This window comes from Acromyrmex echinatior, chromosome 9, assembly GCF_024713525.1.
Source record: "Acromyrmex echinatior isolate Ae372 chromosome 9, ASM2471352v2, whole genome shotgun sequence".
Lineage (NCBI taxonomy): Eukaryota > Metazoa > Arthropoda > Insecta > Hymenoptera > Formicidae > Acromyrmex > Acromyrmex echinatior.
The window spans coordinates 5,766,836-5,784,178 of NC_141860.1; the positions used below are offsets into that span (position 1 = coordinate 5,766,836).

Genomic DNA, 17,343 nt, shown 5'->3' on the forward strand with positions numbered 1-17,343 from the left:
TTTTAACGTGAGTAACGATACGCAATTTCTCGACCTTGCGCGAATCGGGAAATTAGTCCTCGATCGAAGATATCCCGGAAAACATGTTTCCTCTGATTGGATCGATAATCCAAGGTCATCGGACTAATGTCACCGGAACGTGGCGTTTTATTCGATTGCGTCCTCGCGGTGCGATTCTCGCGTATTGTCACGCACTTGACGCGTCGGCGGTGTCTATTTGCTTTTGTTCTAAATTAAATTCCAATCTCAAGGATTTAACGGCGAAAAAAATTTTTTTTCGCGCGCTCGAATAATCGTGTCGCGTCTTCTCATCGTGAAGATAATATTCTCGATGTGTTTTGACAATTGGCAATCTGGAGAAAGTGGTTTTTCAAGTTGTTTTTCGGATCTCTTTGGATTTGACTGAAGGCTGTGACATAAAAAACTCCAGCAGCAAGACATAAGCAAATTTTGGATTTGCTACAATTTACGTTTATTGTCTCATGGTTTCTATTGATTAATCGACTTACTTATATTTTTTACCGATTAAGCTCTTTTTTGTGTGTAGTCTTAACTCGATCTCGCTGGATTTCACGAATTAAGACTATAAACACACAAAATTTAAGCAATAAAACGTAAGCGAATCGTAGGCCAGTCACAGTAGAGACCATAAAATAATAATGTAAGGTGGAGATCAATTGTGTGATCATCTTAAAATGACAAAAGTGAACGAATTTACTAAAATATTTGTAATTTCTTTGGTCAACATCTAGTAAATTTGCATACTTTTGTAATTTTCACCTTGTTTCAAGATACATATGATCGTTTAAAACATTGATTTGCTTACTGCTTTAATTTTTGTGTGCCATAATCTTTAACATCAGAACTGCGATTGTGCCATTTTTGACCCTTCTGATAGTTTTTCTTTTCCAATTAATTTGAATTTGCACGTGAATTTAGATTTTTGTGACTTTTCATGAATAATCCTACTTAATTACAAATAATTTCACTTTTATGGTGACAACCCTCTCCCTCGTAAAAAGTCAGATTTACCTTGAATCGCGATTGGGTTAATTTAGACCTGCGATTCGCAGACTATCGTTTGTTTAACATGGTTTAACGTTGACGCAAATCGTATCACTTAACGCTCGATAAAAAATACGAACGAAACTCGTGTTGAATTTTTTCTACGCGTGACGGTGACGTAAAGCGACTTTCATAGTGAATCATCTTGAACTTCATAATTAATGACGAAATGAAAATCGGATAGCTACGTTTAGTGCCAAATAGCTGGAGCACAAACGTATGGGTGCTTTCCATTTGGTGACACAAGTCAGTTCAAGCATCATTTTATCTTTCTTGACATTCAGCAAATAACAAAGACAGAAAACTAGTGTCGACTAGTGTCGACTTATGTCAAATGGAAAGCACCCATATTGCGATGAGCATCTCAAATCTCGTAAACATTAAATGTCGTTTTGCGACTTGGCGATGATGATCTTCGATCCTGCTAATCCTTCGCGCGGCTAATCGCGACCGTCCGTCCAAGACTCGATAAAACAAAAACGAGAGAGTGGCAACATGAGAGTGGAACGAACGAAAACGATTGAACGAAAACTGTATGCCTGTCGCTTCGTTGAGTTCCGCATTCAACAGAGGCGAGGGTCAATTGCATTTTTCCGTGGAGCGCGTCTTTGGACTCCTTTGATCCCCCGAGATGCCACGCGTGACGCGAGGCAAGACAAGACGAGACAAGACGAGGCAAGATAAGACAAAACGAGGCAAAGCGAGGCGAGGCGAGGCGAGGCGAGACGAGGCGAGACGAAGTGGAGTGTGGCGAGGCGGGGCGAAGCTCCGTTCGAACTTCGAAGTAAAGCGAAGGAACGTTGCAGAAACGCGCGACGCGACGTAACCCGCAGCGTCAAGTGGCGCGTCAAAGAGCGCGACATTAAAGAGCGACAAGATACGTACCTCTACGATTGAATGGCCGGACCCGTACGGCAACCTTTATTTTATCCGTAGCCATGACTTTTGCACACCGGTAAACGCGCGCACTCGCTATCACACGATCGCGAAAAACCGTTTAGCGCGATTACGCCTGCACGTGATTACGTCTACTCTCGCACGATTTGCACATTATTCTCAACCCATACCGCGAACCTGTCATCTTTCGAACGACACTGCGTCTACTGTCTACACCGAGCCTCCCGTGACACACTTCGCCATATTGCTTAAAGCCCGTCGTCAGCGCTGGACACAGGACAACGACAATCGTCCAGGCTATCGAGGCTATCGAATGAACGTGTTTCCGAGAATCGCCGTTAGGAACCGCGAGCGGTTCGATAAACGAATGACGTCACCAATATCTTGTCATCTGCACGTAGGGGTCGCGTCATTCTGCAATTGGAACAAAATATTTTCAAATTCCCCAGAACATCCCTATGTGCGGAATTTTTCCTTATTCAATAGGGTTATTTTGTTTTTCGATATTGGCAGCTTTTAATTAAGCCAATATTCAAGGCGGATATTCATAGTCGATTCTTATATTTGAAATTGTTAAGTACAGTCTTAAGATATTATGAGTCAATTAGAGGGCCGTATAACATCTTAAGACATTACTTAAAACAATCTTGAAATAAGAATGGACTATAAATATCGCTCTAAGGCGGTAAGTTTGTGACTTGCGACATCTATGATACGATCAATGTAGAATGGCCTTAATATTGGCCTAAGTTCGGATCTACAATTATCGAACAGATTTGGGGTTGGTTTCATCAACACCGAATGGAGTATTATTTATACTTGTCATAACTGTATGACGTATATCATAATCTATAAGAATTGACCAATCACAGTCGAGTATTCTTATCTTATAGGATAGGATTTACTTGGTGCTACAATTGCTTCGAAGCGTTTGATTGACCGATCGGAAGAAAGAATTTTATTAATTGACCAATCAGAAAATGCTTTGAAGAATTTATAGCATTAAGTAGATCATAAGTCATAATCGAATGAGAATGGAATAGTATTTTATTTATTATTTCTGTTTGTTTTTAAAATATTTGTTTCTGTTTTTTTAAACACATTTTTATAGTTTATTTTATTTGGTATTATTTTTATCGTTATAAACTAAAATTTTTTTAATAATAATAAGAATCTAAATTTTATAAAAATGTATTATTCAATAAAAACAGAATGTTATGAACACAACTTTTATATGTATGTGAATATATGTATATAAATATACATTCTGTTTGTTTAAAGTACAAATGTTAACATATTTGTAAAAGTGACTCCGATACATCTTTATTACTATCTTTTTTTAATTCTTGAAAATAGAAAAAATAAAGACCGCCTGTTTACCGACTAGTTAGAAATTCGATTGCAGATATAAATATTTCTAATTTTTTTAAAAATATTTATGTATTGTTTTTTACCTTTGACAATAGATGGCATAACTTTTCTTGTAATTTGTCCAACAGCTGGTCTTCTCGACCACGCGTAATATAGGTTATGTCAATGTCGACATGTGTATATGTACAGTACGAAATATGATAGTTTTGGCGGCACTTGCAGTATCCTGTCAATCTTGAATTTGCAACGAATCACACACACACACACACACACACATATATATATATATATATATATATATAATTTTTCTGTAGTTCGCAAAATGTAAGCAGAAAAGAATCTGAGAGTTTTAAAACATTTCAAGGATATACACTTATAGGAGTTTGTTAAAATGATCGTCAAATTCGAAAAGATAATAAGCTGTTCCTCCGAACACCCAAAGTTTCCTGCCGCCAATCTTCTTCAACGTAATTCAGAAAATTGGAAAGCCACATGGCGATGTAGCAAACCGGGAGAAATGCTGGCACATGTCATCTTTCAACTCGCTGAACCTTCTTATATCACGGGAGTCGATGTTGGCAATTATCAAAGTTGCGTGGTGATTGTCACTGGATCTATCTCATCAGAACCTGACAATTGGATAGTTATCATCAACCATCAGTTTATGACAAACGATGAAGCTGCAAATAACAAATTCAAAGATCAAGTTCAATTATTTACTAAAAGAGAATTAAATCCAGACACTTTAAAGATTAAATTTGATCGAATCAAAGTTACTTGTATGCAATCAGCCAATTTAAAAGTATTGTTTGGATTATCATACATCATTTTGAGATCAGATCCTACAATTGATTTAGGCTTAAATGCATTTGGCAAATTCAAATTGAAACAACCACATGTTGTCAAGACACCTATGGAAATGATGAAAGAAAAAATCATTAATAAAACAGAAAATATGAAGACAAATTACAAGACAGAATTACGTGAGCAAATAAAAAAAGATTCAATGGAGAATTTTGTTAAGTGTCAACAAGAACAAAAACTTATCAAGAGGCCGCTACTAGAAAAGCTAGAAGCTGGAGAAGCCGATCAAATTTTTGGAAAAAATGATAAGACTCAACCACAATGTTCAAAAGATAAAGATAAGACCGTTAATGAAAGTCCCAAAATTACTAAAAATGAATCAAACGATAAAGTAGTGAGAACTCCTTTTGGAGACGTTGTGCCTCCACATAATGTTGATGCTAATAAAAATAATGTAAAAAATACTACTCAGAATTCTCCAAATTTTAAGAAACGTCCTTTGATCAAGTTGGATAATTCACCAAATGTAAAATTCAATGGAAGAAAAAAACAAAAGTGCTCTGAATGTGCAGATTCGCAGGATCGATTATGTACAACTTGTCAACGATTGCCAGAGCCCAAAGAATCTATTAAAAATGCTCCTTTACAGGCAAGCAATCACGTTTCGGTCAAAAGATCATTTAAAGAATTGTTCAATGACGTTACATTCTCTCTCAGTGGTTATGTTAATCCACAAAGAGATGATATTAGGAGAAAGGCTCTTAATATGGGAGCCAAATATATTCCTGATCCAAATACAACTAATAAAAAATGCACTCATTTGATATGTGCTTTTAAAAATACACCAAAATATCAACAATTCAAAAATCATACCAAAATTGTTTCTCATACTTTTATTGAGGAATGTTTTGATAAAAAAAAGAGGTAAATATATTATTTTAATATATTTTTTTATTAAAGACTGAGAAATATTATATATGAAATTTCATAAATTATGCATTTTCTAGATTTCCTTGGAGGCGATACGCTTTAGATCAAAAGGAAAAATCACAACCTGAAAGCGAAGAAGAAATTGATGGCAATCAATCAGAATCTGTATATGACATAGACACTGATGCTGATTCAGATTATTAATATTTCAATTGAACATTATATTAATTATTAATGATATATTTATTTAATTTCTTTATATTACGACTTTTATATTACGACATCTGTTATAATTAGTATTTTCTTTTAACTCTCAGTAAATATATTTTTATGTACAAAACATAGAAACATGTACATTTATACTCAATTGATATATACATACACGCATATGCACACGATTAAAATTAAATATTGTAATAATATAAAATTAATAGATACATATATCAATATTTTACAAATTATGAGTAATGTCTTGGAAGAAAAAGATTACATCAAAAAATGACAAGATTTAATTAATAAAAGGTATTTACATAGTTTGATAAAACTTTCACATTTAAATTTACCGAATTTTTATCTTGTGTTTAATTGGTACTTAGTTAACTAATAAGATGCCTTCAAGATGTTGAATAGATAGATTATAAAAATTTATTTTTAAAATGTACACGTATTTTGATACAAAATAGATGCTTTAAAGAAAGGAAAAAATCAGTTATGTCAGTATATATCCTTCAACCTAACTAAAAAACAACTAATAAAAAATGCATTCATTTTGATTTATGCTTTTAAAAATATACTAAAATAAATCAAATAAAAATTATTTCTTATACTTTTATTAAGGAATATTTTGATAAAGAAAAGAAAGATATATATATAAAATTTAATACATCATTTTTTTATTGGAGACTGAAAAATATTACATGAATTGTAAAACTGTATGTACAGTTGAACTTCCGTAAAATTAATCTCCATTTTAACCTCCATAAAAGTTATGTCCTAGTCTCCCATATATTGTAATAATCGAGCACATAAGCTCGGGCGCTTTTGCTTACTTTTGGAAGTCGGTCGGTTCCGATAAGTTACTTTTATAGAGGTTCAACTGTACAACATATAAAAGAGAGATATAAAAGATAAATATATTATCATATGTCTCTTGCATCAGTTTATTTAGAATTTATTTTACAACACTACGCGCATAATAAAATATTGGGTCATCTAAAAAGTATCCGCGGTTTTTTGTCACTAGATGTGTGTTGATGGTCATATATCTAGTGACAAAGTACCGCGGATACTTTTTAGATGACCCAATATATAGAAGTTTAGTTTATAATATCTCATTGCAAATATGTATGTGTTTTTCTACATTATATAAGTTATTAACTCTTTGTGAATCATGAATGAACTCATTTAATCTTCCCTTTATTTTATTTTAACTGCTCGTTTAATTTTTATGATGACTATTATTTACAGTACATGATTTCTGATAGGTTGAAATTCTTAAGGGTTTCGCATAATAAAGGGAACAGAGAACAGAAAATAAAAATTTCAATCTATCAGAAACTGTGTATTCCACAATACACGATTTTTTTATAGGTTGAAATTCTCTGTTCTCTGTTCCTTTTATTGTGCAGAGCCCCTAATGACTGCAGAGTGTGATTGGTGACTGTTCCATTCCGCTGTAAATTTTCGCTTCATGGGACGGCAGCTTGACGTAAGCATGGAAAATGGAAATACCAATGAGCGTAGAGGCGATAGAGGTCTATAGCATACAATTCAACAGTTGTAATGCAAGATAGAGCGTAAATCGTATCGATGAAAAGACAAATGTAATAAATGGCGTATATATACTTGAAAAACTTGCAAGCTAATTCATCGGTTTGCTATTAATTGAGGTTACTGAGAAAGGCTATTAGCTCCTTGAAGTTTTTTCCAAAAAAGTTATTCGTCTGCATGATTAGCCAGCTTTTGGAGGCTGAAAATCTTGGGAAAAGAAAAAGAAGAATTCATCAGGATGATTGATGTCACAAATAATGTATTTGGCTTTGAGCTCTTTCAAAAACTCTATTATGATGATATCCATAAAAAGGAAGACGTAATAATTCTATTCATACATTGGTACTTGACAAAATCTGGATTTAGATGCATTGGCATAGGAGATGATGTAAGTTCTGATGATAAGATAAACATCTTTCGATGCTGTTCGTCACTCTGCGTGTTGTTCAATATCGTAATTTTATATATTTTCATCATTCTTATAAGTTAAAAGCATTTTTTATAATGTTCTTTGACATGACATAAATTCTAACCTATATAAAGTTTTCATAAAAAATACTTTATAATTACGATTTACTACTAAATGTAATTTACTTGGATTTAAACAGCGTTTTTCAAGAGCGTTATCAAATATATTAATAATAAACGATTTATTAAAATCATATAATTTGAATATATGTCAAATAAGAATTAAAGCCTATAACGGTCGAAGCTGGATGCTTAATGTTTAAATAATTGTGTATTTAAGTATCGTAAGATCCAGCTTAGATTAAATATATTAAATTAGAGTATGTATCACAACATAGATATTTATCAAGTGTTTAATAAGAATTTCGGATATGTACAGATAATGCATCATATGTTGTAATTATTTTTAAAATGACATTCAAATTTATAATTCTTTAGGCAGCGTTTAATGCATCAGAAAAAGGTTCTGAATTACTTCCAACAGAATGGAATTCACGTCCCAATTATTCACTACGTTATGTAAAAGATGAAAAATTACATGTACTTCTTGGAGTCAAATCAGATACAGATTTATTATTGAATTTGATGGTAATAATTATAACAGCAGCAAATTGTCAAAATTAACTAATTATTAGAGCGATTACCTCTATAAAACATTTATTGAATATTATATTCTTATAGAAGCACCAAGATAATTCTGTTTCTAACATTTCGTTCCCTATCGAGGAAACTGTATCTGCATTACATGGACCTTTAGAGACTGTAATACCATCCTATCAAACAATTTTACATAATATACAAAAAGATTTTGTAAGTACTATATGCTCTAACGAAGCAGGGACCCAAACAACCGTACTAAATAATCCCGGAAGTTCCTCTGGAAGGAATGAGGTTCCTCCCATTGATCCTTCAGCTGATTCTCCATTGAGGATATCCAGTAATCGAGGATTAAATCGGTAATTTTTCAATATATTAATTTAATTAATGTCCATATAAATATTTTTTTATAATTATGTCCACATAAGATTTTTTATATCACTTCAGATTTTTGAATTATATCTTAAGTAAAAAAAGAATTTAGACTGCAGCATTTATAGAGAAATTGATATTATTATATTTTATTATGTATAATAATGCGCAAACTTATATATTGCTTTGTAAATTTTATTATTCCTTTCTAATGATATACAAGATGTCTTTTCATTAGACATCCAATATATTATTCTATCTTAAATGATCTATAATGAATGGTATTTTAGTTCAGATTATTTAATTTTTATTATTAGACCTGAATATGTGGGTATAGGAAGTAGAGATCTTAATCCATTTGGAGAAGGTGGAGGTATGATATTCGATCCATTTGACACGAGGCGTCGTCAAATTGGACGTTCACCGGGAGGTTTAGGAATACCTGGAGTATTGCCGCCGTATGTTATATGACTAAACTAATGCATGCGTGTGTGAGAATCTATTTTTTAATTTAAGAATTAATTTAAATGTAATATTGCAGAAATGCGATACCACCTGGTGCAAGATTCGACCCTTTTGGTCCACCTGAATTGGATCCAATGAGACCACATCGTCGTAGACCCGATGATGACCATTTACCTCCTCCACAATATGATGATATGTTTTTGTAATAAGTTACAAAAAATTAAATTTGATGAAAATGAAGGTATACAAGTATAGATAGTTTCTTTATATATTAAATGTCTATAATATTATACCATTTCGCTAATATATTTCTTTTACAATATATATTATTATATTGCAAAGAACCGTACATGAAAGATACATAAGTATTTCGTATTTCTTTGGGGATAAGAATAAAGCCAAAAAAATTTATTTATATTCAATATACATCAAGGTATAAGAGTTATTATAAAACGTTTCTTTTTTCACAAAACAACTTCCATTCCTTTTTATTTCATAATTGATGTTTACAATGTAACAAAACGATTTAATTTAATGTTTAATTTAATTAAAACTAATTGTGTAATGATATAGAGATAGGAAATTATATTGAAAAATTAAACAGTAATATTTATTTATAAATTGCGCTAACTCGTTATTTTTTATTTCTTGTTTAATCAATTTGTAGGGAGTGATTGTTCTTATTTTATGTCGGTTCAAAATAGAGGATTTCTTTGCTATCTAAATTGTTCTTCCTTGAAATATTCACATTAGACATATGATTAAACACAAGAGATCTTGATCAATACATAAAATTATTGTATTATTTAGATCGACATCAAGTAATTTAAAAAAAATAATTTCCATTATAATTGCATTTGTTTTTTGTGTAACATTAATATATTGCAGCAATTCGATTCATTTCTTCGAGAAATAAAATATTTCATATTTTGCATGCTTCGTTTATAAATACGATTATGTATTGTTATTGCACAGCAGAGCAATTTTTACATGTTATATTTTTTTTATAATTGAATATTAATTTCCAATAAAACAACAACATATATAATTTTCTACAACTGTTAGCATCACAGCTTTAATAACCACAGTCTGCTTCTAAGTCTATACTTTTTTTTTAATGTATATTAAGAAAATTATATCACAGATATAAAAAGAAATTATTTAGCAATTTAATTACACCTTGAAGAAGTGAATCGATGCGCAAGGGTAATAATTAAAAAAAAAAATGAAAATTATACTGGTAACTATTAAAGTAATATCTATTTCATCACGAATATCGTATGATTTTTTTTTAGAAAAGAATTGTATTAAAAAAATTAAAATGTTAAATTGCTGTAATTACCATAATTGAACTAAAATTAAACGAATAAAAGTAATGATACTTTTGCCTCTAAGGTTGAATCATTTGTTTTTATATATATCCGAATATCCCTCGTCCCATCCTCTGGTAAAAAATATTGCAGTTTTTAATATTACAAAAAAGGAGCGGTATCAGATTTTAATTTCGATTCGAGTCTGCGATTCTAGTGAATGTACCCCATTGTCACTCGTTAGAGAATACGTATATAAAAGTAAATTAAAGTTGTCTCCTGTCTTTTATTTGGTAGCTAAGTAATCGATTTCTAATCGATTATGTCAACCGTGTTTAGTTATCGCTTAGTATAGGAGGTAAATTGCCAATACACGATTAATAAACGTATAATGATACGTAATCATTGGTATCATGTTCTGGAACACAACAGCGCGAATCTCTTGGGTGTCTCGGGAATGGCAATTAAATTTGTTTGGTTGAATGTAGTAATACATAGCAATCAGACTTGATTGCCACACAACCATTGTGCAATAGTTTCATTTCCGGTACGCATTGTTGAATAAAGATAATCAGAAGCAGATAGCATAGCAAAATAACGTACATTCACATGAAATCAGCAGACACGTGAAATGTTCTAAGTATTATATTTCATTATTATTTTACGAGTGAATTTTTCTATCCTTTGAACACAGTTTAGTGTGGCGTACACAGCATCATTGACAATTTTACCAAAATAGAAGACGATGATGACTTTACATAATATGTTTGTATACCAGATTGAAAAATCTACTTTGACTAAAAGTTAGATATGCAAAGATTTTGATAAAATTGTCATTGAGCTATGGTAATACGTGATATACAGCTCTGGAGTGATTTGCTTCACATTAGTTTCTCATTATCCATCACTCAAGTTAACGCAGATTCCAAGTCCAATAAGAGTTAAAAACATCCATCAGCGGTTCGGCATGCCATTGGAAATGCAACGTAATGTGTTTGTCGTTTGTTTTTCAAATTAAAAATATCTTAAATTTAATTTGAAATACTTTAGAGCTTTAATGCTCTGCAATTCATGTTTTATCTATCAAATCATTGCAAATCAAGTATCAAAAATGTATAATCCAAACATAAATTACAAAATGTGTAATCCAAACATAAATTGTCGCTAATATTTAAGTAAATAAAATTAATATTAATTATAATTAATAGAATTTTATATATATAATAAAAATATAGTATAATAAAAGAAAGAAAAAGAAGACAATATATTGCAATGTCATGTTATATAAGTGTGATGTGTTTAAGATGCAAATGTATAATTTTTTTTAGCGTAAAATCGATTCTCCTTTATTATGTCTCGATTGTAGAAATGATTTTGATATTGAAATTTCTTATTTTGCAGTTATAACAGAGATAAATTGTATGTGAAAAAAACTGTCTGTGAAAAGCCATTTTTTAAAAAGAATATAAATATGTATTTTCATTTTATTTCGATCGCATGCGAAAAATCTATATAAAATCTTCCTAAAAAGTATTATCGTATTTGATGTTCAAAGCAAATTACTTCGATATATTTTATTTAAAAAGAAATATAATTAGATGTAAATATTAATTATATGTAAATTAAAAATTCCAATTCGGACTTTTACACATCTTGAAATTTAGTTTGCAATCAAATGTGTAGCATTTTCTAGAGATTATATATTTGCAAATTATAAATTCTTTATTTCTGTTGTGTGTATGCTTGCGTGTGTATATGTGTGTATATCACACGAACGCAACATAATTTACTATCTTAATGAAATAAATCGATAATATATTGAATGTGTCACATTCATTACAATTATATTGATTTTCCTACATTTTTCGCTTTTCTAATTAGGAAAATCATATTCTCTTTTTGTTTATTACAAAGTGTTTATAAAGAATTTTGGTCTTAAGAAAAAGATAAGTATGTTGCATAATTTGAACAACTTTTACGTCACGATTTACAAATAAGTAAGGTTAAATGGCAATAATATAATTAATTGATTTTTAAAAATAATTATTACCATTTCAAGATTTAACTTTTGTTCTTCAATGGTCAATATTAATCAAGTATCAAAAATAACATATAATGTATCTTCATAAACGGAAATAACAACGATTTTGAATCGTATTCTACGTTATATAGCTCATCCCGAAATATAAAATTGAGTAATGCAAAATATACTTCAAAGTTGATTGATAGTTATCAAGCAACGTTGCATTTCCAGTGATAGACCATTCAGAACAGATTTGCTACAATATGCCACTTGTTGTCAGGCGCAAAATTCTACACATTTATACCAATCAGTATGAATTAGTGTGACTTTTTTCCCCATCTTCTCCTTTTCTAAAGTGTTCTTTGATCTATTGAATGCAGCAGGAATTTTTTTGTCCATTCTTGAGCTTCAATCGAGATTTAGGACGATACTTTTCAAGAAAAGTTAACTGCTTCGCGTTTATGGCGCCTCGTCTTTTTCTAGAACAAAGAGAGAAAAAAATCATAACAAATTCTGTTTTGTATTTCACAGTAACGTATTCCATTGTTTGAATAATCAAAGATTACGGAGTGTGTTGTGCGTTACATAAGATGACTTACTCTCTGATAAGGGCAACAGCATCTTCGAACTTGAGCCCAAGTTCAATGAGAGCTATCGCAACCAAGACCGGTGCTCTACCAAGACCCGCGACACAATGCACCGCCACACATGCGTCAGGTGATTCTCGGAATCGGTTTTTTAGCAACTCGAACCATTCATCTACCACCTAGAAGATTTATATGAAGATTTATAATGGAAAACATACAAACGATTTATTTTCATTCGAATTTTCCTACTTTTATTTCAATAAAAATAGACCGAAAATAAAAACTTTACCTCGTTTGGTGGAAATGTACCATCGTCGAATACCAAATCTATCACATTGATCCCTTCTGATTTCAGTTCCTCTACTTTGTACGTTGGTTCGCAGACTCTTACCACCTCCTTTACATTGTGCTTTTTCAGTTCCTATTAAAGAAATTTAATGCAATTTATAATAGATAGGAATAAAAATAAAGATTTGGCGCAATGTCTCGCGGACAGTTCGTATACTAACTTGAATAAAGGTATGGATGGTTTGATCATTGGGCCGATCAGTAATGAGGAACTTCATGTTTTTGTATTCAATCTCGGCGGGCGCCGGTCTGATGTCCTTCACCCTCATGTTGCTCATTTCCTTCTTAACCACAGAGATGGTTATAAATCTATCCTCTCTTATTGTTTTTAACTCTTAAAGATCTCGTACGTGTGCCACACTATACGAAGCGACAAAGGCTGGATTTGACAACTTAGCCCATTAAATGTCAGTCTTATAAAGTTGTTTTTCATTTAACTAATAGAATATATTATTTTTTTACAGAGGACAGAACCGTGGGTTTACATGTAGAATTTAGAAAGGATCGTCGGGATGCGAACTTCGCCGAAAAAGTAAGGGCTACGTTACATTAGGCGGTGTTGATATGCGCTTTATTCTTCCCACTTAAAACTTTTTGACTATAATTCACGGAAGATTACCTGAAATCAATTGTAGATGATGAATATAATTTAATTATTAGGATGGAGAAGAAGCTTTTTTACAGGCTTTTCTTCTTAGAGGTGCTACTCTTACCTATTTGGCACTGGGTGCTCCTGTGACAGGTGCGCTCAGTATCTACGATGCTTGCATCTACTAAGGTAAATTAATAATTTCTATTAAATTCTTCTATGTCTTGCGTGATGACTAGTTGATGATTTTTCTGGCTTCCCCGGTGATAATTCTCTACTACTTTAATATCTTTCTTTCTTTCTCCAAGGTGTTTCTAGCCTTCCTCTCTTTACCTTAACGATGTCTAATAATTGTCAGGGTGTATGGGCGTGTCTCTCTATTTGTGTTGAGCCTGGCAGTATTCTGCGCTATCCAACTGAAACTCCATGTATGTGAGGATGCACTCACCAGGAAACTGCAACATAACAGTATCAAATATGACCATGCGTTCCTTGATTACGGAATAAAATGATAATTTTAAAAAGCAATCATTTTCATCACGCACTATTTTCATCGCTACTTCCATACAACAATAGCGAACTTTCGCACAGCGATCACGCGCTAGTAACGCATGATGTAAATTCTTGAGCATGTTGCTCCAAGCGTGTAAGGAACCACTTCGTCATTTCGTCTCTTCGTATTCGTTCTTTCTACACGGAGAGAAATGTAAAATAATATGCGTTGGAATTCTAGCAAATTTTATGAAATTGGCAGGTCAATAATATAGGAACAGGCGCCTTTTTATGTTAAAAATTTACTTTACTTTTCTGGCAAATAAGTGATCATCTTATAAGTATACTCTTAAAACTTCAAAGCTAACTATAAAGTACTTTTACATTCTGTAAAATAAATTTTCAATTTGCTCGTGCTTACAGTCTTGAGAATAGTACGATTTACTTTACATAATCAAAATTTATATAATCACTTGAATATAATTGTAATGTATTTTTACCTTATAGGTATCTCTATAATATTTTTATTTTTAAGCAAGTTTGTCATAAGTTTGGCAAAAGTAACTAAAACATTTTTATTAGTAAGATAAAAATTACTCAACTTTTCTCCGAACTTATATCTCGATTAGCATTAATACAATAAGACATTCGTTAAAATAATGTAGTATTATTTCTTTCTTAAGCAATTTCGTCTTGACCACAATTGACCATTGAATGATCGAAATATCATTCGTGCGGGTGCATAGGTTGCGGAAGGAACGTTTTGAGATCATTTTTAAATAGAGAATGCTAATGTTATAAACGGTAACATTATAGGTCGCAGTTTCTAGTTGTTCTATGCCAAGCTTGCGCGCTGTCGCATTCGACAACGCGCGTAGTTGACCTCTCGATCTTTCGTCAAGACCGATTTGCGAAAGCTCCCTTTTGCGTAACGCTGCCATCAATATGCGATGTACGAGTTACCAAGCGTCACTGATTGACGGGAAAGAATATGACCGACCGACATTCAGACCAGTATGCATCAAAATAACCGAAATTGGCAGGTGAGGAGAAGCTCGAGTGCGAGAGGCACAAGCTATATACGCTTCGTGAAACGCCGCCAAGGCCAAATCCATCAACGATGGCGTCGCGCGTCTGACCGCTTCGACTGTATTCTATTTCTTTAACATGATGCCATTGAATATATATATAATGCATGTATACTCGGCTGCTCGGTATGACTACTCGGAAATTTCCGATTTCGATTTCGAAAAAGTTGCTTAAAGATATACTGAAAAAAAAGAATCTGCTAATGGCTACTAAAAGGTTGAGTGAAATAATTTTAATCAAATGTTTGTAGATTAATATAATCAATAATAATTTTACTTTTCTGAATATTTAATAATTATGGTTAAGTTGTTTGTTGGTTACATTATTATATTATGTAGTATATTATGTACTAAATATTTAGAAAAATAAAATTATTTTTTGTGATTGAAATTATTTCACCCAACCTTTGATAGCTATTATCAGACTCTTTTCAGTATACGCACCGTACATGATAGCGTTTGATAACGAAATTGTCGAGATGGAACCAGACACGATTAATAAAAAGTTGGTCTATCTTGACGACATGCAAAGGTCATAAAGGGACTATATAATAATTTGTGGATATTTATAGATATAAAAAATCTCAAGGCATAAAATTACTCGAATCAGGCTACAGACTTAAGTTAGATGCACATAAATTATAAGGATTTGTTAGACTATGTGGGAACTCAATTTACACTTTACGAAGATGATATATCTGCTTTGCACTCTTCCAAGAATTCCTTTAAACGATATGTTCCCCGATGAATCTCATTTTCAAACCTCAATAGATTGTTCAGAAAAGATCAAAACTACTCTTCAAAAATTTTTGGCTTAGAATTTTTATTCTAAAAAGTGAAAATTGAGTCAGTTTTCAAAAAGAGGCTCAATTTTCAATCTTTAAAAGTGAGATTTCAAAAAATGTAAAGATATATCGAGATACTATCGATAGAATTTATCCCAGTCGAATTTACGCGAAAAACTTACCTTAATGATGCTTTTATAAACAATGCGTGATTATCATCGTGTTGTATGAACACGCAATGTCGCCATGATGGCGATGCACGCGTTAAGAAAACAAACTAACCAGTTATCGTACACAAGATTAATATTACTCTCTAAATTCTTTCGAGTGCAATCACTCTAAAGAGTGAAAATTGAGCCAGTTTTAAAAGAGTGTTCAATTTTCAATTTTCAATGCTGGTTTCTATCAATGTAAATAAACTAATCTCGATTCAACTTGTTCTTCATCTTTTTCTAATTCTTAAGGCTAGATAAAGATTAGAAGTTAGTTGAACCGAGATTAAATTACATTGATAGAAACTGGCACAAGAGCGAGGTTTCATTTCTTCAGAATTCACTCTACAAGTTTTAGAGAGTATCAATGGTAGGAGGAAAAATAATCAAATATTTTTAAAATTAAACTGAATCTGATTTTTTTCTTTACGATATTTCATAACTTCCAGGGAAAAGGAGACTGATAAAAATAACTGTAGTCTAGTAATCCAAAATTTGAATTTCGTTATAATTTTGCATCTCGTGTCTCTGCAATATTATACTAAAATGCAAATGCAAGATCGCTGCAACGTAATTGAAAGAATGTCTTGCATAAAGGAATTGACGCAATTGAAATCAATTTATGCTTATATTCGTCAGAGATCGGAATCGTTAAAGACTGTCGCAAGATTGACGACGCGTTTAGGTCTCGTGATAGTAAACAAAATTCTATTTGCGTACAGTTACGTCGCGAACCATGTCGGACAGAGTGCAAACCAATGCGACGTGTGAAGAACAAGGCGACAAAAATCGCTCGTTCCATCTCTATCGATAGAACGTATAATAGAAGTCTCCGTGGGAGAAAATAAATGCTTTGAGTATTTATACACGTTGAATATTTTTATCCTTTTGATATTACCTCCTTGAACGTCCAAGAAAGTGCGACATTCGCAAATGGTCCTATCTGATATATAGATATAAATATTCATATCTACATGTTGCTCGCTTGCTACACAACGATACAATTCCAAAAACAAAATTATCCAGAAAATAAGTTTGAATGTTTTGAAATTTTAATTTTGAATAATATTTTAACAAGCAATATTTTGATGTAATAATTGATTGTGAAGGAATAAAAGTATGTTCTTTATTTTTTTATTTTTGTTCTTTTTTTGCAAACAATTTCAAAAT

At 31.9% G+C, this 17,343-nt stretch overlaps 4 protein-coding genes across 10 annotated transcripts in view; 2 read left to right on the forward strand and 2 right to left on the reverse strand.

Annotated features, from left to right (window-relative positions):
- LOC105151120 (Kinesin heavy chain 73) overlaps window positions 1-2,298 on the reverse strand; it is a 46,188-nt gene extending 43,890 nt beyond the window's left edge. For all 5 annotated transcript variants that reach the window (XM_011064658.2, XM_011064660.2, XM_011064659.2 and 2 more), the window contains exon 1: window positions 1,951-2,298. In XM_011064658.2, the coding sequence (XP_011062960.2) occupies window positions 1,951-2,005 (55 nt within the window). In that variant the 5' untranslated portion in view covers window positions 2,006-2,298. The remainder of the gene's footprint in view (window positions 1-1,950) is intronic.
- A 1,159-nt stretch (window positions 2,299-3,457) lies between these two features.
- On the forward strand, window positions 3,458-5,611 carry XRCC1 (DNA repair protein XRCC1). The gene is made up of 2 exons (XM_011064656.2): window positions 3,458-5,061; window positions 5,145-5,611. The coding sequence occupies exons 1-2, from the start codon at window positions 3,725-3,727 to the stop codon at window positions 5,269-5,271; spliced, it is 1,464 nt and encodes a 487-aa protein (XP_011062958.1). The 5' UTR covers window positions 3,458-3,724; the 3' UTR covers window positions 5,272-5,611.
- A 1,104-nt stretch (window positions 5,612-6,715) lies between these two features.
- PI31 (Proteasome inhibitor 31 kDa) lies at window positions 6,716-8,979 on the forward strand. Its single transcript, XM_011064654.2, has 5 exons — window positions 6,716-7,225; window positions 7,744-7,893; window positions 7,987-8,261; window positions 8,592-8,732; window positions 8,816-8,979. The coding sequence occupies exons 1-5, from the start codon at window positions 7,076-7,078 to the stop codon at window positions 8,943-8,945; spliced, it is 846 nt and encodes a 281-aa protein (XP_011062956.1). The 5' UTR covers window positions 6,716-7,075; the 3' UTR covers window positions 8,946-8,979.
- Window positions 8,980-9,194: 215 nt separating this feature from the next.
- LOC105151139 (PRL-1 phosphatase) overlaps window positions 9,195-17,343 on the reverse strand; it is a 35,917-nt gene continuing 27,768 nt past the window's right edge. For 2 of the 3 annotated variants that reach the window (XM_011064683.2, XM_087409481.1), the window contains exons 2-6: window positions 13,721-14,051; window positions 13,169-13,626; window positions 12,949-13,080; window positions 12,672-12,838; window positions 9,195-12,551 (exon numbers count right to left, since the gene is read on the reverse strand). In XM_011064683.2, coding sequence (XP_011062985.2) covers window positions 12,440-12,551; window positions 12,672-12,838; window positions 12,949-13,080; window positions 13,169-13,285 — 528 coding nt within the window. In that variant the 5' untranslated portion in view covers window positions 13,286-13,626; window positions 13,721-14,051 and the 3' untranslated portion in view covers window positions 9,195-12,439. Of the gene's footprint in view, window positions 12,552-12,671; window positions 12,839-12,948; window positions 13,081-13,168; window positions 13,627-13,720; window positions 14,052-14,141; window positions 14,287-17,343 lie in introns of those variants that run through there. The other variant, XM_087409482.1, reaches the window with a different exon arrangement.